The sequence below is a fragment of the Pelophylax lessonae genome, assembly GCF_965119305.1.
Source record: "Pelophylax lessonae genome assembly, chromosome: 5".
NCBI lineage: Eukaryota > Metazoa > Chordata > Amphibia > Anura > Ranidae > Pelophylax > Pelophylax lessonae.
The window spans coordinates 471137737-471163488 of NC_138772.1; the positions used below are offsets into that span (position 1 = coordinate 471137737).

The 25752-nt window shown below is 43.6% G+C and overlaps 2 protein-coding genes across 4 annotated transcripts in view; both read left to right on the forward strand.

The window, feature by feature from the left end:
* LRRC69 (leucine rich repeat containing 69) overlaps positions 1 to 4677 on the forward strand; it is a 39353-nt gene extending 34676 nt beyond the window's left edge. The window contains exon 8 of the mRNA XM_082258112.1: positions 4498 to 4677. Within this exon, the coding sequence (XP_082114238.1) occupies positions 4498 to 4608 (111 nt within the window). The 3' untranslated portion in view covers positions 4609 to 4677. The remainder of the gene's footprint in view (positions 1 to 4497) is intronic.
* A 10446-nt stretch (positions 4678 to 15123) lies between these two features.
* Positions 15124 to 25752, forward strand: part of SLC26A7 (solute carrier family 26 member 7) — a 99313-nt gene continuing 88684 nt past the window's right edge. For all 3 annotated transcript variants that reach the window (XR_014225368.1, XM_082259811.1, XM_082259812.1), the window contains exons 1-3: positions 15124 to 15441; positions 19636 to 19746; positions 21767 to 21936. Coding sequence is in view for 2 of the 3 variants with exons in the window: in XM_082259811.1 (XP_082115937.1) it covers positions 15246 to 15441; positions 19636 to 19746; positions 21767 to 21936 (477 nt within the window). In the remaining variant the exon portion in view is untranslated. The remainder of the gene's footprint in view (positions 15442 to 19635; positions 19747 to 21766; positions 21937 to 25752) is intronic.

Consider the following 25752-nt stretch of genomic DNA (forward strand, 5'->3'; position numbering starts at 1 on the left):
AAAGAGGGATTACTATAAAACAGTTGGCCGGCTTAAACATATATTGCATTATGTGTGAACTAAATATCCCTATTTTTTTTTTGCAAAGTTTGCTTGAAAGAGTATAGCAGTGTGCGGAGGGCTCATCTGGTATTTTTAGTGTTATGTGGTCTCACCCATTTAGCACCTGGTAGATTATATGCATTTACAAGCTTTTGGGAACTGAGCATAGGTATATCTTGTTTTATTTGGAATAAAGTCCCTCTGTCCCTCCTTCCTCATCATTTGTCCCTCATTTTGGTCTGATCTATATACAGTAGTTGCATATAAAATGCACTACCTATCTATGAAAAATGTGTCCCAGTGCTAAACCTTTCATTCAATTTCTAAATGGCTGCCTTTGTAGATTCCAACAGCCAATATAAAGGAATAGTAGTGGCACCTCGATGTCCGCTGGCACCCGCCGATCCTTTGGTACTGAGGGGGAACGGCAGTCTGCCTATGTAAACAAGGCGGATCGCTGTTCTTTCAGTACAGAAGGTATGGATCTTGGGCACCTCCCATAGTACACAGAAACACAGACTAGGCACACACCCTTTGATTGCCCCTGATGTTAACCCCTTCCTAGCCAGTGTCATTATTACAGTGACAGTGCACATTTTTTAGCACTGATCACTGTATGAGTGTCACTGGTCCCCAAAAAGTTTTCAAAAGTGTCAGGTAGTGTCTAACTGTCTGCCGCAATATTGCAGTCCCACTATAAGTCGCTGATCGCCACCATTACTAGTAAAAAAATAAATAAAAAAAATATCCTATAATTTGCAGACACTAAATATGCAGCAGAATACTTTATTTAGTGCTATATAAATCCTGTATAATAATAATAAAAATATTGCCCTAATTTAATGAAGAAATTACATATTTTTTTACATTTTTTTATGAGATATGCTTTACAGCAGAAGGTAGAAAATGTTTTTTTTCTAAATTGTGATCAAATATTACCAAAAGAAAGCTCTATTTGTGGGGGGGGGGGGGGGGGGGGGAAGGACATACTTTTTTTGGGTACATCGTCGCACGACCGCGCAGTTGTCAGTAAAAGTAACGCAGTGCCGTATCACAAAAAATGGCCTGGTCGTGAAGGGGGGTAAATCTTCCGGAGGGCAAGTGGTTAAGGTAGGCTTGTCAGGGGGGTGTGTCCTATGCCTACATACTTTTGCTATGGGCTGTCCTTCATTCCCATCTCAGAAAGTTGGGAGGTATGTATCGGGAATATGTTGAGTGTGCAAAAGATTTAACTGTCCCCTGTGCAAATAGACTTAAGTATAAGACCTCATGGACACAGGGCATTTTTACTACAGCTTTAAACAGCATCAGACGTTTTTTTTTTTACAGATTCAAAACGCCTCTCTATGTTATTGCACACACGTTATTACACTGTATGCACATATAGGCGTGACAGAAAAAACAGTGACAGCACCTAAACGCAGCGAAACCCTTGTAAACTCAGTTGTCCAGCATTTAGCAGAGTTTTTTTTTTATGGGGAGGCCTTCGGCGTCCTTAGCAACCAGTGATTAGATGATTGTTAAGGAGCGAGCCGGGAAGCGGGCCTCCGCATCCCTAACAACAGATAAGTCATCAATTTTCAATGGGCTTCCCCACTGACAGCTGAATGAAAAAAAAAAAAACATTGCCGGCAATACAAAAATGTGAAAAAAAAATGGGGCAGGTGTCCCCCCCCCCCCCGAACCATTCCAGGCCCTTCGGGTCTGGTATGGATTTTAGGGGTATCCCTCACCAAAATGTAAAAAAAAATGGAGTGGGGTCCCCTCCGAAATCAATACCAGACCCTTATCTGAGCATGTAGCCTGGCAGGCCAAAAAATGGGGTGACATGCCTTCAATATGGGGGATGCTTTGGGGCGGGGGCTTATCGGAATCTTGAAACCCCCTTTAACAAGGGGGCCCCTAGAACCTGCCTCCTCATGTAAATGAGTATGTGGTGCATTGGATGCTCATTCACCCAAAAAAGTGTCAAAAAGAAATAAAAACACACACACAGTTTTTGATAATTCCTTTATTAAAAATAAAAAACAATGTCCCCAGATGAAGATCCATCATCAATCACGCCTCTCACCGCACCGCCGGACCAGAACAAAAAAAAGCTCTGCCCGTGACAAAGGGACCAGACCTAATGGCCCCCACGCCATTTTTTTTACATTTTTGTATTGTCGGCAATTTTTTTTTTTCTTTGACTGATTTGTTGTTAAGACCAACAAAATTCATAGCACACTGGACTTTTAAAGAGACACAACCCACAGATTAAAAATACAAATATACATTTTAAAATCATATCATGATAAGTGGTTGTCAGAAAGATCCAACAGTGGAAAATACATGAATAGAGTACAAATCAATGTATAAACATTCAACAATTCTAGACAGTCTGTGCCGTTAATGTCTCATGGTTCATGAGGTACATAACTCGCTTCCTCAGAAGAAGCACAGATAAAAATCTAAACTCAAACAGATAAATTAAATTAAGAAATCCCACCTCATACCCGGACTTACAGTTAATATAGTTGTTTGAACCTTCACAAATAACCAATTCATAATGGATATCCTAATACACTTAGTTAACTGTCCAACTGGCTCACAGTGTCACCCCAGGTGAGGAAAATACCTGGTCCACAAATTTTCTCCCCTGGAGTTGAGGAGGGGAGGAGATCAAGGCAAGGAAAAAAGGTGCACACTGAAGTCATATGAAAATAAATATAGAAAAAGAGAATGAAGTGTACTTAAGTGTCCTGACTATAAGGTCTAGTCATTGCAAGGGTTGAGGTGAACGATAAAACGATAAAAAATATGTGTCAAGGAGATCCAAATATGTGCTCACAATGAAGAGTTCACCTGCCCCTATTATATATATATTATATTATATGAGATGAGAGTAGCTAGAAAAGCCATTCTAGTAAAGTTAGAGGACATAGTGCATGACAAACATGGGAAAAAAAAGGAAGTGCATGCAGAAAGTGACCAAAATCAAAAAGACTGCTACAACAAAAAGTGTGGATGATGCATTGCATGCAAAGGTGCAAAAGTGCCATTGAAAATATAAACAAAACAGTGCCTGTGAAAATAAATATCAAATGTATATATGCATGAATGCATGTGATTGGAATCTAAATATTACCAGAAAGTCCTGGGATCATGAACGGCACAGGCAGCATAACAAAAAGTCCTGCAAAGGAGGTGATAGACGGCTGGAGGCAACCAGGCTACTAAATAGCCCCGTGCAATTAGCAAGATCCTCCCCTCCAACATCACAATGGCGGGAAACCGCCATAGGGCTCATGGCAAGTTAGGAAGAGCAAAGGAAAGCCTTTCAGAAGAGCCATGGCCGCTGGAATGCACAGGGCTGCCAGGCAGCGTGCAACTGATACGTCATCAGACTGCATCTGTCAGGATCACGGATGAGAGGCTCCCACACATGTGCGAGATCGTGTGCGACTAAGCCGCTCGTCAGCAGTTAGAGATCCAGAGCCACATGCTGCAGCTACAGAAGTTGTAAAATAGTTTTTGTCCCAAAGGGATCAGAGAGAAGGACTTTTTCATGAGTTTGTGATAAATATCTTGCATTTTATATTATCCAATAATGTTTTTTGTTTTGCCGGCTCCCACTACCTCCAGATGCAGTGTGTAGCCATGGGCACATATTGTGCGCCCTCTTGTACCTGGGAAGGTAGGAGCATGACATCTTCACCAGCGATGATCTCTCGATGTAGCTGTGCCATGTTTTGTCATGGCACAGGTACATCAATGACATTTTTATCATTTGGGATGGAGATGAAAAACTCAAAACAGCTGGAACCTACAATTTACAATGACATATGATCAAATACAAGTTCCATTTATGGACATCACTGTCCAGAAGGACAATGAAGGTAATATCTCTAGTTAGTGCTCTGTACTGCAAGCTTATGGCATTGCAATACTATATTGCATGCCACAAGTGCTCACCCGGCTCCGCTTATATATATATATATATATATATATATATATATATATATATATATATATTTACCAGCTCCCCTTCTGATCTGTTGTTAAGGACATGGCGGATGGCTTCCTGGCCAGCTCCTTAACAACCAGCTATTCACTGGTTTTTAAGGACGCTGGCGGCCCCGCTCCTTAATATTGCAGCTAATAAGCAAAGCTAACACATTAGGCTAAACACTGCTAAATGCCGGCAAAACACGCTGAAACATTAGCATTTTTCGTCTGGCGTTTTTACAGCAGTTTTTAGCTTTATAGTGTGCATATGACTGTAATGAATATATGGTACATTATTTTAGGCTTCCGGGGGGTGGGAACAAATGCGAATGGTTCTGTGTACTTTGCAAGCATCATGCAAACTCAGTAGATAAACGTAATCTGTTCACTATGTTAGGAATATTGGTAAATATGTAAGCCATGTTCTTTCTTAAGTTTAAACTTTTGTGCCTTATTGTGTATTGACAGAAAATGAAAACCTCTAGAAATTTACAGCTTCTGCCAGTGAAGATTTTATTATGTTCGTACAGATGCTTCAATCAAAGACAGAGTGATATGTTTGGAGTAGCAGTCCAGTAACACAATGTGGTTTGTAGGCTCGGTCTATGGGGTAATTTTATGGACCAATTAGAAAAAATGGCAACAATAGTATGCATAAGGGCTTATTTATACCATATTAAATGTAGTTTTTAACACATATGAAAGAAAAATGAATGCATTTCAATGAGCCTTGTTTGCACTATTGCTCTGCTTTTATGTGCACTTAAAAGTACAGCAATTTGTCACACTGCAACACACTTGAACTCAACACAGATGCATACAGTATTAATACAACTCAAGTACCACATATACATGTAAATGCACATGCGGAACTGCGCACTGAATGCAGTAAATTTAGTGTAAACAAGCTCTAAAGGAAGGTGGTAACTGTTTTGTTTTAAACTTCATTATTTGTTAAATATGTTGTTAATATGTAAAAAGAACCATTTTTATAAGTTTGTTTTATTGCATGCATGGGATCAGCCACATTAAAAGTTTCTATAGAAATGTTCCACTCTCTGTTATTTTCTGTTGATTGAATACAATAGCACTGGACACAGCGGTCACAGGATCCCGTCGCTGTATGTCTCAGGGGGCGTGCCAGTGCGCATTTCTCGCTTAGCCTGGAGCTGCAAGTGGTTAGAATAGTTCAGTTAATTCATCTAGTTCTAGATTAATTATGCTTTAGGAGAACAAAAAAAGAGTGGAACTAGACTACCTTCTGGCAGAGCACTCGTAAAATTGAGCGTTCATCTCCACCAACAGTTTCTGTTTGTCTATGGGAAGAGTAGTCATAAAAGAAGTGTCCTGCAGGGAAAGACTGCAGGCAGTAAATATATCAGGGGTAAAGGGGGCAATAGGGATCAAGAGGTATTACTCTTCCCATTGATTTTCTTCCACTCACATAGGACCTTTGTCTGAGCCTTTAGGGTGAAAGCTAAGGAGTTTTTATTAAAATACTAGACGATGAAGTGAAGTGACACATAACATGAACTTTCCTCAAAATCTAAATTTTGTTACACAATTAAAACCTGCCCCAGGGCCTCCTCATCACTGCTAGCACAAAAAATCTTAACCTGCCCCAGTACCTCCTCATCACTGCTAGCACCCTGCTGCCTCTTTCACCCAATTGTCTACTTCAGCACCCATGATCTTAATTTCACACTGGGCTATGTGTATGAGCGGTAGGTAGAGCTTTTAGTGCTAGCAGTGATTAGTAGGGCCTGGGGAGTTGGGGTGTAGGTGTACTGTGAAAGTAAGGTACACATTCATTCTATAGGATCAGTGTTACAGTGTTACAAGTTTGTATTATGAATTATAATGATACCTGTGAAAAGTGAGAATTTTGTGGATAGTTGAAAAAATCTCTAATTTTGAGATAAAATTTTAGAATTCTGATATAATATATCAGAATTTTTATAATATTTCAGACCTCCCTGAGATATGTCCTCTTCTGTCATATTATTTTAGATTGCGTTGTCAAATTTTGAGAAAATATTTCAGGCAATATTTAATCAATGACACTGGTACTCACCTGCTCTGTCGGTCGATCCCCCCTCCTTGCTCAGTGTGTCTTTGCCTCTCTGCTCCTCTCCAGCACCTACAGTGATGCCTATCCTAATGTATTGCCTCCTGGCAGAGCTCCTCCCCCTTCACTTTACTGGCCGTCAGGCATCTGATTGTATACTGTGGCGATGGTGGCACATCCCCCCTCCTCGGCGTGCGACCCTTCTTCGCCACAGTGGCTCCTTTATGAAAACATGTGACTCCATTACAAAAGCGCCTAGCTAGGAAGGGGGCTTTATCCACCAGGCTCTGCCTCTTGCTGTGTTTCTCTTTCTCCAGAAGAGGCAGGGCAGCGTGGCGGGATGAAGTCATCGGCAATTGATTCAACCTATTCTCTGCATCAATGCAGAATCGCGAATGGCTGCATCGCGATGCATCAATGCAACGATTATATTCAACACCCCTATATATATGGTCAAATAAAGATATTAGAGCTAGGCCCTCCATCAGACTCTACTTGTGGAATGCCAGCCAATGCACAAAATCTTCCTTTTATGGATTCAACCTATTCTCTGCATAAATGCAGAATCGCGAACGGCTGCATTGCGATGCATCGATGCAACGATTATAGTCAACATCCCTAATAAATATGGTCAAGTAAAGATATTAGAGCCAGGCCCTCCATCAGACTCTGCTTGTGGAATGCCAGCCAATACACAAAATCTTCCTTTTAGGGAGACATCCACTTGCGTGATAATGCCGTCTTTATGCTTTTAAGGGGGTTTTCCACCTGCAGCTAATTGCAGGGAAACGCTGCTGGGTTTACCACAGCTAATTCCATAATAACCATTCAATTTGTAAGTGTAAATGGGGCCTAAAATCAAAAATTCCTTAGAAAAGAAAAATAGGTGCAATTCTAAATGAAGTCATTCACATTATTTATATAACTTTGGTCAGCTGTAACTACATATGTAAAAATAACGTTTCCAAAAATCTGTGTGAAACAAACTCTACACCTTATTGTGAAAGCAGTTAAAGATATTCTTAAAAAGCATAGTATTGAAAACTGGTTCCACATAGATTTTGTTTTAGGCATGCCGTGCACATTAGATTGTGCAACCTCCTTTGTATTCATCAACAACCATGTATAATGAGGACATGCCAACATACTTTTTCTCCTGCCATGTACACAGCTGCCAGTTGATTTTTTATTTTTTTTGGTCAGGGCATTAGAAGCATTACTGCAAAGGGGAAAACCTATGGCTGTAGTTTGCTTACCCTTCCACAGTGCAAGGGAAAGGGCAGGCAGCAAATTGTGGGGGTAAGTTCTACAGCCAGGGGGGAGGGCAGGCAACGGCAAAAATTAAACATACAGTGTAAAATCCTATGATCATAGTCTGCCCTCCTTCCCCAAATAAGAACTGTCTAAAAAAAAAAAAAATAGAAACCTAAAAGCAGTGGAAGAGGTGCTTTCGCATTGAAGTAGTAGGGGGTGAGCCTTGCTAATGTAACTCCTTCTTTCCTTTTCTTCTCCTCCAGCTCCTCCTAACTCTACTTCTCCACTCCTTCCATCTTCACCTCTTCCTCCTCCTCCACCACCCTCTCTTCTCCTTTCTTCTCCTTTTCCTCCTTTACATCTTTCTCCCCCACTGTCTCCTCCTACTGTATGTCATTATGACTGGAAGAGATGCTTTGGGGAGCTGGAGTTATATGGGGAGAATTGCTAACTGAATCTTATATGTTGAAGAATTAAAACAGCCCCCTTCCCCTTCCTCCAGTTCAAAGCCTGGACAGCCTCACATTAACATATTTCTACCCCGCCATCACAAATTTGTGTATGCATTTTTTTTAAGCTGTGTTCCCCACTCTCTCCACCTGCTAATTTACTAACTGCCCAGAAAATTGGCGATCTCTTCAATCACAAGATTGGTGGAATTTGTGATGCTTTTTTAAACATTATTATTTTACATTTTTTCCCCTGTGTTGTTAAGCAAACACTTGACGGATGGCAATGCTACTATCACGTACCTGGTGGAGACCAAGCTGTAGAGGGGGCTTCTCTTGCACCTCCTGTCCAACACCCCTGATAGAGATGACAGGCGGTGTAGGACACAGAGTGGCACGAGGGCCGGTATAGCAGGTGATGTCTTGGCAGAAGACTGATGGCTGTGGATCACCGGATGAACACCTGAAACTGGAACTCGGTGATGCTGGATGAGAAGGCAGGAGCGTAATCGGAACACAAGCCAAGGGGTTGTCAACAGCCGGACAGCACGGGTACAGGAACGTGAGGCAGAAGCGGAGTCAGGATACAAGCCGAAGTCGGTACACAGTCTGGCAGCAAGGTACAAAGGCATAAGGCAAGGCAGGGTCAAAGACAGGCTGAGGTCACAAGGCAGGCAGGAATCCAAGGAGAGTCAAAAGGCAAGCCGGGTCGGTGTAACGGGAAATCCACAAGCAGGTCAGGGCACAGGTAAACAGGAACACAAGCTGAAAGACCACTCAGCAATGTGCTCCTGTCACCGCCTGGTATAAATAGGCCGTTTGGCGCCAATTGCGTGCGTACGTTGCGTACGCACGTTCGCGCGTCCGCGCATTGGCGCGTTCGCGCATTGGCGCATTGGCGTGTTCGCGCATTGGCGCATGCGCATTCGCACATTGCTTCCCGTGTGCCTGGGCACGCGCACTGAGCGTCTCTTACATTGCCCCCCCCCAATGGGCGGCCTCCGGATGCCCATCTGCAACATCTTCTCAGGATGAAGCTGAAAAAAGGTTTGAATTAGATCCGTAGCATGGAGGTTGGCTTCTGGTTCCCAAGAATTTTCTTCCGGGCCATAGCCCTTCCATTTAATCAGGTACTGGACAGTACCTCCTCTTTTCCTACAGTCTAATATTGCTTCAACCTCGTATTCCTCGTTGCCATCAATAGTTTCAGGCGGAGGTGGATCCGACTCTCGGTCAGGAAATGGATTGGGTCTGGTAGGCTTCAGTAGGGACACATGGAAAACAGGATGAATTCTGTATGTTTCCGGGAGTGAAAGTTCATAGGCAGCAGGATTGATTTGTCTCTTAATAGAGAATGGACCGATATATCTAGGCCCCAGTTTCTTAGACGGACATGACAGTTTTAGATTGATAGAGGATAACCAAACCTTGTCTCCCGGTCTGAGGTTTAGATCTCCCCTCCTCTTCCTATCAAAAAATTTTTTGTTGTCTTGCTGTGCTCTGACAATGGCATCTTGCAATAATTTGTTGTTGGTTTGCAAAAATGTAGCTTTTTCCTGGACTGCGGGAACCAAGGAATCAGGTATTACGTCAGGCATAAAGGCTGGGAAGTACCCATAGTTTGCAAAAAACGGGGCTTGACCCGTGGCTGAATGCACTGCGTTATTATATGCAAACTCTGCTAGGGGTAAAAGTGATGCCCAGTCGTCTTGTGAGAAAGATGAAAAACACCGGAGGTACTGCTCCAGGGTCTGGTTTGTACGCTCCGTTTGCCCGTTTGTTTGCGGGTGATAAGCTGAGGAAAAATATGTGTCAATTTTTAATGTTTTGCAAAGGCCTCTCCAGAACCTCGAAGTAAATTGCACCCCTCGGTCTGAAGTGATATTACTAGGAACCCCGTGGAGCCGAACCACTTCCTTGATGAAGGTTTGGGCAGTTTCCATTGCTGAGGGAGTTCCCAACATAGGGATAAAGTGGGCCATCTTTGTTAGTCTGTCGACCACCACAAAGATGGTCGTGAATCCTTCAGAAGGAGGGAGCTCAACGATAAAGTCCATGTTTATCATTTCCCAAGGCCTCTTGGGAATGGGCAAAGGTCTTAGCAAACCCCAGGCTTTGGCCTTGTCATTCTTGTTCCGGATGCAGATTGTACAGGTGCTAACATAATTACGGCAGTCGGACCTCAGACCAGGCCACCAAAAGGACCGTTGTACCAGGTCAACCGTTTTAGATATCCCAAAGTGCCCTGCCAAGGGGTGATCATGGCACAGGCCGAGGATCTTGGCACGTAGACCTGGAGGTACAAACACTTTTTGGTTATAGAAAAACAGACCCTCTTCTTCCTGAAGGCACATACCTGATGGTAAAACATCCCTTGTGGACGCCTGCTTCAGCTGCGTTAACAGATCCGCTTGCAAAAGTAGAAAACTTTGGGATGGCAGGATTGTGTCTACTGGGTGACACTCTTCGTCCTCTGGGTACATGCGGGAAAGTGCATCAGGTTTGCCATTCTTGGAGCCTGGCCTGTAGGTGATATGGAAGGTAAAACGAGAAAAGAACAGTGCCCACCTGGCTTGACGTGGTTTCAGTCTCTTAGCTGTTCGGAGGTACTCCAGATTTTTGTGGTCGGTAAAGATCAGGATAGGGTGAGATGCTCCTTCTAATAGGTAGTGCCATTCCTCAAAGGCCGCCTTGATGGCCAGTAATTCCCGGTCTCCAACATCGTAGTTCCTTTCTGCTGGGCTGAGTTTCCTGGAAAAGAAGGCAACAGGATGAAGAAGAGATTTCGTACCTGAACGCTGTGACAGGATGGCACCTATGGCATTTTCTGAAGCATCCACCTCGAGAACATAGGGCAGAGCGGGATTTGGGTGTCGTAAGATAGGTGCAGTAGTGAATAGAATCTTCAACTGGTCAAACGCAGCTTGTGCTGCCGGTGTCCATTGGAAACGGGTGCCTTGCCTTGTTAGCTGGGTGACTGGAAGCATAATGGCGGAGAAGTTCTTGATAAACTTGCGGTAAAAATTAGCGAAGCCAATGAACCTTTGTGTGCTCTTCCTGTCTGTGGGAGTGGGCCATTTGAGGATCGATTTGACCTTTTGGGGGTCCATGGAGATCCCAGAAGTGGAAATGACGAGTCCCAAGAATTGGATTGATTCCTTTTCGAACTCGCATTTCTCAGCCTTTGCGTATAATCCATGGTCTCTTAGGCGGCCGAGAACCTTCTTGACATGTTCACGGTGCATTTCAATGGAACCTGAAAAGATAAGAATATCGTCAAGGTAGACAATCATAAACAAATCAAGGAAGTCTCTGAAAATATTGTTCACGAAATGCTGAAAAGTAGCTGGAGCATTGCACAATCCAAAGGGCATGACAAGGTACTCGAAGTGGCCGAATCTTGTGCGAAAGGCGGTCTTCCACTCGTCGCCCTCACGGATCCGTACTAGGTTGTATACTCCACGTAGGTCAAGTTTTGTGAATACCGTGGCTGCCCTGAAACGTTGGAAAAGTTCAGGAACTAAGGGCAGGGGGTATCTGTTTTTGACAGTAACCTTGTTCAACTCCCGATAATCAACACAGGGGCGTAGAGAATGATCCTTCTTTTCAACGAAGAAAATACCAGCCCCTGCGGGGGACGTAGAGGGCCGGATGAAGCCTTTTTTCAGGTTTTCGTCGATGTAAAGGCGTAATGCCTCAAGTTCTAGTTCAGAGAGGGGGAAGATACGCCCAAACGGTATCTCAGCACCTGGTAAAAGTTCAATTGGGCAGTCATACGACCGGTGAGGTGGTAGGATGTCTGCTTTCTGTTTATCAAAGACTTCCAAGAACTCATGGTAAGCTGCAGGCACAAGTTGGGATGCAGAGGGATCAGGTTGCAGGCCCAAAAGTGATGCAGGTTTCCCTGGACTGGGCTGGAAGCAGTTTTGTTGACAATAGGTGGATGGAAATGCCACTTCTCCTGACTTCCAGTTTATCTGAGGATTGTGTGCTTGTAGCCATGGGATACCGAGAATGATAGGGAACAGAGGAGATGGGATAATATCCAAGCACAAGTATTCTCGGTGGCCTTTATTAGAGATAGCCAGTAATGGGCAGGTTTCTTGGGTTATAGGCCCGGACTTGAGATGGGATCCGTCAGCTAGATGGATAGATAACTGACGGGTTTTCGCTTGCAGAGGGATCTGATGACGCTGAGCAAAGTCACTGTCCATGAAGCAGCTGCAAGCGCCGGAGTCAATAATGACTGGGACTTGGATGGTCTTTCCGAGAATCTGTAGTGAGAGAGGTAGAGTAATGTGAGTGGACAGATCCTTCCCAGAACTGTTTGCAAGGTAAGAAGGAAAAGCAAACTGAGACTTACTAGGCCGCACCGGGCAGGTCTGAAGGTAATGTCCGGCTTCCCCACAATAGAGGCATAAGTTGTTTCGGCGTCTTCGCAATCTCTCCTCAGTGGTTAGTGGAGAACGTAAAAGTCCGAGTTGCATGGGCTCCACACTGGAGGTTGTGGGGAAAGCGACAGGTGGACGAAAAGCCGGAGGTGACGGCACTTGAGGCAACATCCAGGTAGGTCTGGAACTTCCAGCTCTTTCCACTCTCCGCTCCCTGAGCCTGCGGTCAAGCTGGATAGTAAGACTAATAAGGTCATCAAGAGAATCAGGCGTACCCACTCTGGCAAGTTCATCCTTAAGGCCCTCTGATAGGCCGAGACGGAATTGATGCCGTAAGGCTGCATCATTCCAGCCTGTATCGGAAGCCCATCTGCGGAATTCAGCGACATAGTCCTCAGCAGGGCGGCGGCCTTGTTGTAATGTATGTAGGGTTGCTTCGGCTGTAACAGATCGCTGGGGGTCGTCATAAAGCTGCGCCATCGCTTCGAAAAATGATGAGATGGTGTTCAAGGCTATATCATTTTGTTCCAGGAGACGGTGGGCCCAGGATTGCGGCTCTCCGAGAAGTAGAGAGATTACGAACCCCACCTTGGTGGATTCAAGTGAGAAAGTCCGTGGCTGCAGGGCAAAGTATAGCTCACAAGAATTCCTGAAAGCCCGGAATTTGTGTCGGTCACCCGAAAATCGTTCTGGAGCAGGTACCCGAGGTTCCGGTGGTGGCAAAACCACTGAAGGTGTGGATAGAGCCCGTTCGGGCATGGAGGTCCCAGGTGCCGGGGTTGCCGGGGTAGAAGCCATGGATTGGATGCGACCCTCTAATTGGAAGTAACCCTCTTGCAAGGATTTGACTGCTTGGGTAAGCGAAGCAAGTTGCTGGCATACTGCCTCTAGAGGTGAAGCCCCTCTCTCGGTCTCCGACATCTGGCTGAGTGGTACTATCACGTACCTGGTGGAGACCAAGCTGTAGAGGGGGTTTCTCTTGCACCTCCTGTCCAACACCCCTGATAGAGATGACAGGCGGTGTAGGACACAGAGTGGCACGAGGGCCGGTATAGCAGGTGATGTCTTGGCAGAAGACTGATGGCTGTGGATCACCGGATGAACACCTGAAACTGGAACTCGGTGATGCTGGATGAGAAGGCAGGAGCGTAATCGGAACACAAGCCAAGGGGTTGTCAACAGCCGGACAGCACGGGTACAGGAACGTGAGGCAGAAGCGGAGTCAGGATACAAGCCGAAGTCGGTACACAGTCTGGCAGCAAGGTACAAAGGCATAAGGCAAGGCAGGGTCAAAAACAGGCTGAGGTCACAAGGCAGGCAGGAATCCAAGGAGAGTCAAAAGGCAAGCCGGGTCGGTGTAACGGGAAATCCACAAGCAGGTCAGGGCACAGGTAAACAGGAACACAAGCTGAAAGACCACTCAGCAATGTGCTCCTGTCACCGCCTGGTATAAATAGGCCGTTTGGCGCCAATTGCGTGCGTACGTTGCGTACGCACGTTCGCGCGTCCGCGCATTGGCGCGTTCGCGCATTGGCGCATTGGCGTGTTCGCGCATTGGCGCATGCGCATTCGCACATTGCTTCCCGTGTGCCTGGGCACGCGCACTGAGCGTCTCTTACAGCTACTAACTTCTGTTGCTTTCATACTAACTGGCAAATACAGCCTACTTCCTCAACTTTAAAGCCCTGGCATGTCCCACATTATTTTTTCACACCCGCCATCACTGTATTTTTGTGATTTATTTTATTTATTTATTTATTACTGTTTTTTCACATTTCCATTTCTTATTATTTTCATATTCTTTATTTTTTTTTAAAGTTTATATATTTTCTTCTCTCAAGACCTTGCCCTAGTCAAGCATTCACAGACAGCAGTAACTAAAACACTTAGGTTTCCATTCCAATGAACTACTTGGGTCATGAATGTACCACTGGCTGGAAGTGGTCCAATATGTTCTTAAGGTAGTAGCTGGTCTGCTGCACTTATCATGTCAGAGAAGGCCTTTAGCACAGCGGGGAAGTGGATGGGAAGATTTGTGACTGGCGTTTAATATAATGAATCCGACCTGGATCACAGAAGACTACCATGCACCCACTGCAGATGTTCAATACATTTATTTTATCTACATTTAACCAAAATACCAAACTCTTGGGTATATGGTGGTATGGCAGGGGGCACATGGGGTGAGAATGTGCAGTGTTTTGGGTGCATGATGTTTTTACTTTTTTTTTTTCAAAGGATTTAAGGTGTTAATAATGGAAGAGCTACCTATTATTCAGTTGTTGCCAATTGATCCCTTGAAAGGATTTTTGGGAAAACAGGTAAAACCCCCCCTCCCTCCACCCTTAAATTCTCCAAGATATACACCATTTTGCTACCTTCAGGATATGTATCCAGGTTTGCATCTACTTTAACAGACTTTCTAGTGCCTACAAGCTGTATACTAATCTCTACCTATGCACTTTATTAGCAGCACATTGTTAATGTGGCTGCTGTTACCTCACACTATATTGAGGGGGCTTTTTTATCCAAAAGCCCCTTTATTGGCCCTACTGAACTAGCTGACCTATGTTCAAAGGCCAATGACTGTGTTATGATTATGAAGAATTCAGTCTGGTGAATTCCACATTAGCTCGGTCTGCAAACCTTTAACATGCATGTTTGGCAGAAGCCCATAGTGGCATTGAACCCGAAACTCATCCATACTCTTTAGATTCGGTTCCTCCAACATCCTTGTTTTTCTGAATCTTTCAGCTGTGTTTTAGAGCGTGCATTAAAAGTGTTAACACAATTGCAGCTCCAGGCATAGAGAGACTGTACTATTTCAGAGTTCTGTTATAGTGTATTGCACACCATGCCCCACCTCCTCTAGACTGATCCTGTAGGTGGGAAGGAAGCTTATCCAAGGGCACTCATGTATGGTCACATTACACTGCAGAGATCCCAGCTCTCAGGTACGCAGGCTCCAAAGCAACTCCAAAGCAAAGTTGCAGTGTAATGTGAGACTTTCTCTTCTCACATATTTCTTTCCCAAAACTTTGAAGTGAGAAAAAAATGTCAGAGTCATGCAGGAAAAACTATTTTAGAATGCGTGTAAAACAAATTTCAAGCATAGGCTGCTCAGAAATAAAAGCATGGTGTCTCGGAAGAATCCCTATCTTGGAGTGGGCTCCCAAGTACAACCTCCGACAGAACCTGATTCCTGACTGCATCTCCGGAACGATGCTGACAGTTCACCAGGTGGCACACGGTACTGTGACTATCCAGTTTTATTTTCTATTAGTAATATAGTGTTATATTGCACTTTCATGTATAGCAATGTAAGCAGCAGGAAACAACTAGCTAAGCATAACTTCACCTTTGAGTAGGATTTCAGTGAGAAGCGCACTCCAGTTTTCACGAATACCATTGTCTTCATTATTTCTATTCTTGTCTTTTATCTCTGATAGATTCCCGTACACTTGTCTTATTTTCAGCAGGGAATCAAGTGTTTTGAATTAATATTTTCTCTTTTAAAGTAAAGTATAGGTCATCTCTTAAAATAAATGTACAACGGTTTTGCTTATTTTCTTCTTTATATATTATGGTCAGGACTGAAAAATAAAATAAAAATTATGTTTTTTCAGGTAAATATGAAATTGCATATGAATATTTTGTATTCTCACTTTTAGCCAGCTGGTTAAGCTTAAAGCAAATAATAATTTTTTTATATAACAACCATGTTATACTTGCCTGTTCTGTGCAATGGTTTTGTACAGAGCAGCCCCAATCCTCCTCTTTTTGGGTCCCTTGCCAGTGGTCCTGGCTTCTCCCCCCTACTGGACGTCCCCAATAGAAAGTCTTTTGCTGTGGGGACATTTGAGCTGGCTCGCTCCCAAGCCGCACTCTTTTGTGTCCATTCACACACAAAGCATGGCTCAGCCCTGTCCCCTGCTCTCTCCTCATTGACTCACTTGCTGTAATTGACAGCAGCGGAAGCCAATGGCTCCCACTGCTGTGTGAGCCAATGAGGAGAGAGAACCCAGGAGAGCCACTGCTCTCATGCACATCTCTGGATCATGATGGGGCTCAGGTAAGTATTGGGGGGGGGGGGGCTGTTGGGGGAGCTGCACCCAGAAGGTTTTTACCTTAATGCATAGAATGCATTAAGGTAAAAAAAACCTTGAGCCTTTAGAACCACTTTAGGGCTTAGTTCTATGTTTTCCTGTTCAACCCTATTAGCTTTGCTAAAAGATGCCTATTGTTTATAGAGGTCCGTAGCTTAAGCTGAAATTTATACATGCATGTTATAACAAACCTTCACTCATTACCATGGCTTTGCATGGTTGCAATCCTCGCCCTCTCTGCAATATACCAAGCGGGCATTTATTTCCTTTTAATTTACCTTTTTTTATAGAAAAAAAAATGTGTCCAGCTTTCTTCTTCCTTGAGTCATCTCTACTCTTTCAGCCCCCTGGGATATCCATGTCACATATCCCAGGAGGCTTCAGGTAACTTATGGAGGCAGGAGAGTAAACTCCACACTGGAGGAGGGAAGACCTGACATGCATTGTGGGGGGGCTGGCTGTCTGAACCCAAAAGGGATAGCCGGGTTCCCAATGACACCAGAGAAAAAGATGGTGGCACAATACCTGACAAGTGGCACTGGAGTGGTCGGTCACAGACAACACTTGTGAAGCTGGAAGGCTTTACTGCCAGTTTCCCTTATCTAAGTTGCTGGCACCTGCACCCAAAGCTGATCAGTTGCTGACATCGGTGGGTCCCTAGACAGGTGAGTGGCTTATATTAAAAGTCAGCAGCGACAGTATTTGTTGCTGCTGACTTTTTTTTTTGGGGGGGGGGGGCTAGAGTTCCATTTTAAAGCAGTATTTAACCCAAAACCAAAAAAGTATTTTCTCTATCGTTCATTGACTGGAGTAGGACCTAGTTCCCTGCTTGGACTTCGGTCTTAGATGGGTTTTTTTTTTTTTGGGAACCTTTTTGTTAAACATTATTGTTTTTTAGTTAGTGTTACTGAGAGAACTACAATCAACAGCCGGACTGGGCTTCGGACTGGATATATTAGATCCTTAAGGTCTCCCAGCCTGGTCAGCGAGCGTGAGCAGGTTATAGTCCAGCACTAGGCCTCGCCATGTCAGAGCCCGATGGATGGGGGCTGGCCCGCGAGTGGAACACCTCGCTGGGACACACACGATCTGGGATGCCCTGAGTCGCAGCATATCCCCTGGCCCTCAGCACCCCCACCCCGGGTGGAGAGGTAGTCCACCTGATGCTGTGGTATGGTGAGTAAGTGTCCCTCCATTCTCTGGAGGTCTCGGGGTGGACGATGGCCCCCTCCCTGGGAAAGTCTAACCCTCTGGTATCCATCGGTTCCCCTGGCCTCTCGGTCATCGTACATGGAAATCGTACATCTCATGGTGTGAATCGCTGAAGGTGCATCCTCGCCTTTTCTCGGTGGCTGGGATTTTGACCTTTCTCCAGAATGGGGTTGAACAGCGGTTGGCTTTGGGCACTATCAAAGGCCTGTGTTTTTCCAACGTCCTTTTGCTACGCATGCCTTGATTTGCACCTTTATACAAGGCGTTCGCCATGTGGCTCCTACGAGGCGATCCCCGTTACCTCTGTGGGATCTTAATCTAGAATTGTCTGGCCTTTAAAAACCTCCCTTTAAGACCATTAAGGAGATTTCTCTGCTTACATTGTCACAGAAGGTAGCCTTTTTGGTGGCTATTACTTCTGCCCGCAGAGTATCTGAATTGGTGGGGCTGTCCTGCCATTCTCCTTATCTGGTGGTCCACAGAGATAAAGTGGTACTTCGACCTAGTCAGTCGTTTCTTCCGAAGGTTGTTTCTGATTTCCATTTGAATGAAGACATTGTGCTGCCTTCACTCTGTCCTAAGCCCAAGCATCCCAAGGAAATTTTACCTGGCGGCTACTGAATCTTTCAAAAAATCTGATTCTCTTTGTCCTCACCAATGGACCTAGAAAGAGATTGGCTGAGTCTGCTGCGGCCATATCCAGGTGGATCAGACAGATGGTGGTACAGGCTTATTCACTGAAGGGTCAGGTTCCTTCTTTCCCTGTGAAGGCACATTCTACTAGGGCGCTGAGTGCCTCTTGGGCTTTTCGCCATCAGGCATCAGTGATGCAAGTTTGCAAGGCGGTAACTTGGTCGTCTGTGCATACGTTCACAAAATTCTACAAAGTAGATGTGTTAGCATCTTTGGATGCTTCTTTTGGCCGCAAGGTTTGCAGGCTACTGTTTAAAGGAGAAAATATTCTCTTTGAGGCTGTATGTTTTCTGGGTGAGCTCCAGTTGTTCCTGGTTGAGCTCCTTGTTACCTGTTTAGCTAAGTTTAGCTTTTGGGGAATTACGTTCTTTTTTGCGTTGTTTTTCCCACCTGTCATGCAAATACTGATTTGGGACGTCCCAATGGTCAAGAAGATATGGAGCTGCGTCTGTCAATGAATTATAGAGAAAACTTGATTTTTTGACTTGCCATAAAATCCTTTTCTTTGAAGTTCATTGACAGACGCAGCACTCGCCCCTCTAATTATGAGTGGGATGGGGTTTTTCTTTTAAACACTGCTTGAAACGAAACTGAACGCTATAGCAGATTGTGTGGGTGTATGCCTGCAGGGACTGCCCCATAAGCGTGGTAAAGCTTTTTCCTGCCTAGTGTCCTACTTTTGTAGTGGTCAGCATAACCCAATGGTCAAGAAGATAGGGAGTTGCGTCTGTCATTAAACGATAGAGAAAAGGATTTTACGGTAAGTTAAAAATCCAGTTTTTGTTTGGCTTTTTCCCTCTATTGTAACCAGGTTATCTGGCCATAACACACCTCCTGTATTAGTGAGACACTCCTTTAGCTGAATGTGCACAGGAGGCACAGCAGACAGCAGCATTGTCAGTATGTGGGGGAGGTAAGTGTTAAATGTATTAGCGGATTTAAATACACTACCCTGTAAACTGATACATGCTGCTGTAGAGCTTGTGCTTTTGGAAAACAATAGACTTGCTGGCTGGATAACCAGATGAAAATAGAAGAAAGAAAGCCTAAAAAAGGAAACAAAAACAGCCAACTCATCTATGAATTGGTAAGCTGCAATCTAATAAATTTTTGCCTTTTGGTTTAATACCACTTTAAGTGTGGAATTACTTTAGTAAGATTTTCTTTTACTTTGTGTTTTTCTTTGTGTTCATCTTCAGATTGCAATGACACACAGAGAGCAAAAAGTAAAACTATGGGGGTTTTAAGTATTCCCTACGCTATCCAAAACAACAACAAAAAAAGTTTGATCTATACATACACCTCAGTAATGATATATTTGGATCTGGTGACTTGACATAACAAAATAACATTTTCCCCATTTAGATTAATAAAATATATTGGAACACAACTTTTGCCTCAAATACTAATTTACTTTTGTGTTTGCTCCATAGGCTTGGCATTTGCTGTAATGTCATCTGTTCACCCAATGTTTGGATTATATGGGTCTGTGTTCCCACCATTGATCTACGCCATATTTGGCATGGGCCGACATGTTTCTACAGGTGAGACCTAAGAGTTACAGAAGCAGATTGTTACCAAGTATATGAAAGAATTTGGATGTCTCTGTTGGAGATTCTGGACTGTCTAACAGGAATGCTTAGGAGGTGTAAGATAAAGTCCCCTTAGAGAATTAAGACATGTATTCAGTAGGTTAGATTAGTACAAACTGCAAGTTACCCATGATCCAGCACCATAGACCAAAGGATTAAAGAGTGGCACAAAGCTAAAATGACCGAATTACAATTTTGGTCACTTATCCTTAGGAAAGACGTTGAATTAAAAAGAGTTCAGCGACAGACCACAAAATTAATAAAACCTCATCAATGAAGATCAATTACATAGATTACAGGTATTCACTCTGGAAAAAATGGGCCTAACAGGCGATATGATTACAATATACAAAAACATCATAGGTAACTTTGGTAACTGTAATGAACTGTGTAAGGAGAAGAAAGGAGGTTTAACCTTAGATTGGGGAAAGGGCTCTTTACTGTTAGAGCATTAAAAATGTGGAACTCCCTCCCCCAGGAAATGGTGCTAAGTGAGAGTGTTGACAACCCCAAAAAAAACTTTTAGATGTCTTCCTTAGGAAGCAATATATACAGTGCTATGGGAATTGTTAGCAAATAAAAATCACACATACCTGCACACACTTAGGTTGAACTGGATGGACCTGTGTCTTTTTTCAACCTTATGAACTATGCAACTATGTAACAATAACATTTTCACATTGTTCTCTCTCCTTTCCACCCCTGGACATGTGTGTCCAAATTTAATAAGACAACTATAGATGTAAGCAGGGGATGTTGAGAGGAAACAGAAGGCTCTTTATAGTTTATGAAACATGAAACTGTCTGAATTGACACAGGGAGCTGTGACTCGGTTCGGTTGCCCCCATAGCAAGCTGCCTGCTGTGGGGGCACTCAACAGGAGGGAGTAGCCAAGAGCACTGAAGAGGGACCCAAGAAAAGAAGAGGAGGATCCAGGCCACTCTGTGCAAAACCAAGTGCACAGAGGAGGTAAGTATAACATGTTTGTTAGTTAAAAAAAAAAAACAAGACTTTATATATACTTACAGCACCTTTTTTGAGCGTCCGGTCCCAGCTGCGGCTTCAATGTAGAGGAAGGACAGCCAACAAAGGATGCCCCATAGTAAGCCTATGTGTCCCATCATTGCATAGGTATTGCAGCCATTGTCGGAGACCTCTGTTCTTCACTGAAGCCGGCTGCTGGGAGGGATCACATGACTGGATCTGAGCGCCTTTAGAATACGTAAGTATACACATCTTTCCTTTACATGGTAGTTAGCATAGGGCTTAGAATGGGGGTGGGAGCAGGTTTAAGTTTAGATTTGACTAACAGAGATAACAGCACTGTGTCCGCATGTGCAGCTAAGTGTACCTTGTAAGAAGATTGCGCACAGGCAGATAAAAGCTCTTTGTTACAGAAAATACATAGTTTGTCACTTGTGCAATAAAAAGTCTGTCTGTTTGTACATTATACATTTTTATTTAAAAATTCCACTTTAAGTAGTGGTCTTTCTTCAGTATAAATAGTACAAAAATGCAAAAAAAATCTGGGGATATCAGTGCCAATATCCCTAGAGAACATCAATATTTTACATTACATATTTGTGGTGGGACTTTATAGGCACTATTGTTGTACTCAGGTATCTGCCACAAAATGCATAAAAATATTGAAATTTTATTAATAAAATTAAAAAAAAACATAAAATTAAGGCTCACATGTATTATTCATTCCTCATGCAAGAGGGTACAATTACACACTCTATATACTACAGATGTCCTAAGTGTAAACAGATCTTGCAAAATACATGGCGTCATTCTTGTAGATAACCCAACATTAAAGAAAAGTTTATTGAAATGCATTGGATTATCCGCAAGAATGATGCCATGTGAGTGCACCCATTGGCTTTCATGTTCTAGCTATAATCCAGTGAGTAGAACAGAGTGTTTAGCTTTGTGTGCCAAGCTTATTGCCCTTTCTTTCTTTCTGTTTCAGGTACTTTTGCTATCACATCCCTGATCTCTGCTTCAGCTGTTGAGAGGCTTGTTCCTTTGAGCAATGGCACTGCCACTAATGGCTCATTGGGAGATACGGCTATATCTGAGTTTGAAATGCAACGAGTAGGAGTTGCTGCAGCTGTGACCTTTCTAGGTGGAGTTATACAAGTTAGTGCCTCTATGCTGTATATGTTTATTATTCATTAAATAAATTATTTCCCTACAAAATGAGATCAAGAATCAAGAATTAGAAAAAAAAGTCTTGTATTTCAAGTTTTCCAGATTTACATCATAAATTAACTAGACTGGTCTACTTTTGAGAATCTCCTAAAGGGCACCTGTACTTAAAGAAATATGGAGGCTGCCATAGCTGACCTACTAAAAATGCTAGTTGCCTGGTTGTCTGGCTTCAATACTTCAACTGACCTGGAGCGAAGATCAGAAAAGGCAAATTTCTTGATACAGTATGCATATTTGCTTTTCAATAATGTTTCAATAATGTAATGTTTCAAAAAGTACTAAAACCATGGGATCAGCATGACAGAAACATAATTTTTAGAAGAAGAGTTCAGCAAAAACAGCCTCTATATGTTCTCATTACATTCATGTGTGCCCGTTCTTTGAATTTTAACTCAGAATGATGATATACTGAAAGATTTGAATTTGGGTCATAGAAAAAATTTAGAATACTTGAAATTGTGTGTTGAAATACTTTGGATTTAGGTGTACATTTGAATTTCTTTTTAGCACCCTCCTAGGTAGGTGCTAGAGAGTGAGTATAGTTTTGGCTCTGTCTGTCTCAGAGGAGCAGCAGGCAAATTCTATATTGCTTTCTGCTTAACAGAGAGCAGGATCTGTGAGTTAGGTCTGCTCATAGTGCTCTGTATGTGATTCATCTGGTTTAGGGGAGTGTTTCACATTGGTCCAATAGGGAGACATATTGGACAGTGGAGAAAACCTGACCAATGGGCACACAGGCTTTGATACAGCCCCAGTGATTGGCACAGACTGCTGTCTCGGTGCATTGTGGGGTGTGGTATAAAAGCCAGGAGCACATGTGCTCGGGGTCTTTGGCTGGTGAGCAGAGTCCCGGAAGGAGGGTGGCGGCTGCCTCCTATTCTGCAGCAGTTGGTGTATGGTCACAGGCAGTCAGCCTGGTGAGCCAGAAGGAAGGAGCTGAACCCAGAGTTTTAGGAGAGCTGACTAGAGGGGTTGAGACTGGAGAACCTTGAAAAACAGTATCTTGAGTACAGGGGATCGTGTCTAAGGGCCTGACCAAGAAGGGGGCCACCCCGGAGTAGAGTAGTCAGAGGAGGGGTGTCAGCTTGTGGAGGGAAAGGGGGTGCTAGGCGAGTACCCTGAAGATAGTGTGCAACCAAGTCTTTTGTTCAGAGACTCAGTATCTACAATTCATCTAGTGGCAAGGTGAAATTCGCAGCCTGGCTGCATCTTCAGATAGAAGTCCTCAGAATTGTGAATAGTTCAAGTCCTGGAGTATCCCACTCTTCCCTTCTCCCATCCATATTTATAATAAAACAACAAAAACAACCAAAACCCCTAGACTGTTCATTGACTGAGCCAGAAAAGTAAAGTGTTAACTTCTGCATGTAGTTGCTAACGGTAACCCAGGGGGATCCGAAAAGTGAACAATCCAGCAGTCCTCTAGGGGCAGTGTTTCTCAACCTTTTTTCTGTCAAGGCACCCTTTCAAGTTATAGAGAATCTCTAAGGCACCCTTTAAAATTATGGACAGTCTCGAGACACCCCACTCTAAAATGTAAAACACTTTTCTAATAGTTTTACATAATGCAGCAACATCCACACATGTAGGACACCCAACGTTAGAGTTTTTCTTCTGAATCAAATACACTTTTGTACACTGGTACTGACTAGTATTCCAATATTTCTCTTCTCCCTCAATTTCTCTCCATCAGTCAGCTAATGTGACTTCACCACTGATGGAGAGAGGCAGAGGAGGATCAAACAAGGATGCTGCGGAGGCATCAGATATCCTTCTTATCAATTGATGACATCATTGTTTGTTAGCATGCCAGTGTCTAGAAATTCATAATGGTACATAATGAAAACCTGTGGCTTTGTGTAACCTAAATGCAGGCTTCATCTACTTGGCGGTTTGTTGACAATTTTTGATACATTTTTAGGCATTTTGCCAAGGCACCCCTGAAGAAGCCTCAAGGCACCCTAGTTGAAAAAGGCTGCTCTAGGGGACAGTTCTACATTTTTAAAATAGATTTGAATTTTCTACAGTTTAGCAATTGTAACATAGTTCAAGAGAGCTGTCCACACGTTACAATCTGATTGTACAGGCTGTAAGGTTTAGATAAAGATGTACAGAAATTTACATATTTGTGGGTTCACATAAATTACAATGCATTCATAAAATTTGAATTAGGTTGCATGAAACACTGATCGCATCATTTAGCATTTTTTTGTGGGAGTTAATTAGATTAAGTTAGATTGTAAAGCTGGACACCTGTATTACAATCTAACGCATTACTAGCGATGGCCATAGACAGAGATATTTTCTATCCTGCAAACCACAAGTTGCAGGAAAGAAAATCCCTCAATTTACCTATCAACATAGCCATTGTGTTCCCTCCCGCGAAGCCATTGTGTTCTCCTGGCGGGGGGAGGTGCAGGGGAAGTTGTCCCCTGCTTATTACTATTTCCTATAATAGCCGCTTAGTAATAGAATAAAAATGCAGCACTATCCCTTTAAGGAGCATATAAACATATGTGGAAATAAAAGTCTTTCAAAAGGTGGAATCCCAAAAAGAGGATTCAGTTAATCCCAAAGAAATATAGACAAAGAGTGGTCACTGTATGATGAAAGGGTAAACAAAAGAATCCTCCACCAGCACCAACACTCCAATCATGAAGCCTCTTACCAGAGAGATTTGGCTACCTCTCAAGCAGCCAAATAGTGCAGTGAAACAGCTCCAGGCAAGATTGAGCTAAAACTCTCCAAAGGCACCCCTTCAGGATCCAACACCATCATTACCCTTCAGGATATCATATATATCTGAGAAGAACAGAGAGCCTCCTCATGGTGTAGTAAGTTTTTGAATTCAATAATGTTTAATAAAGTATTGCACTATTATTTACGAACTGAGTATGAAGTATTTACAAATCATAGGGGTAACCAACTATCAAGATGGCATCACACACTGTAGCTCCACCCTACGTGCTTCATCACTAGGGGACATTATCAGGGGCATAGCCGACGAATGGCATCGCATTGTATAAATACTAACTGGAAGGACCCACCCTGTTAAATGGCGCGTGTTCCAAATGCCGACATGCGCTCCATATTCTGGAAATGCTTCAGCAGCAAAAACTATAAACAATAACTGGTCCGGAAAAGGTGATAGGTGTTACTGCACTACAAACACCATCTAGCCAGCCCGGACTTGCCAAGTAATCCTATAGAACTTCTCAGCTCAACCATAAATTGTTAATGCCACAATCCATATTGAAATAGATGGCCAGCAAAAAATAGCATATAGCAGCCACTTGCAATAATCACATGTAAAATCCGCCCCAGGTGCCACACATTGGGGGGGGGGGGGAGGGATGTCAGGCGACATGTCCAAAACAGCTGGACTGCTCCTTGAACCCGCGCCGCCCGCCAAGCCTCTCCGCTGCTGCCTGGCCTGCCATTCAGCTCACTGGATGGCAGTCGGGGCAGAGACTAGAAGTCAGCTGACTGTTAAGGGGAGGTGCTGGAGAGGAGACTCCTTTGCCGCATGTTGTGACAGGTGTTACTGTCTCTGCCCATTCAGTTCACTGCACTGTCATCAGGGATGGGGGCGGATACTAGAGGTCAGCTGAAAAGGAGGAGCCTGCAGAGGAGACCCCTTCACTGCATGTTGGGACAGGTGTCACTGCAGGCGCAGTTATCACGGACTGCAAATATAGTGAGTGCTGCTTTCACCACACATTTGTCACATTTTGCAGGAGGCTT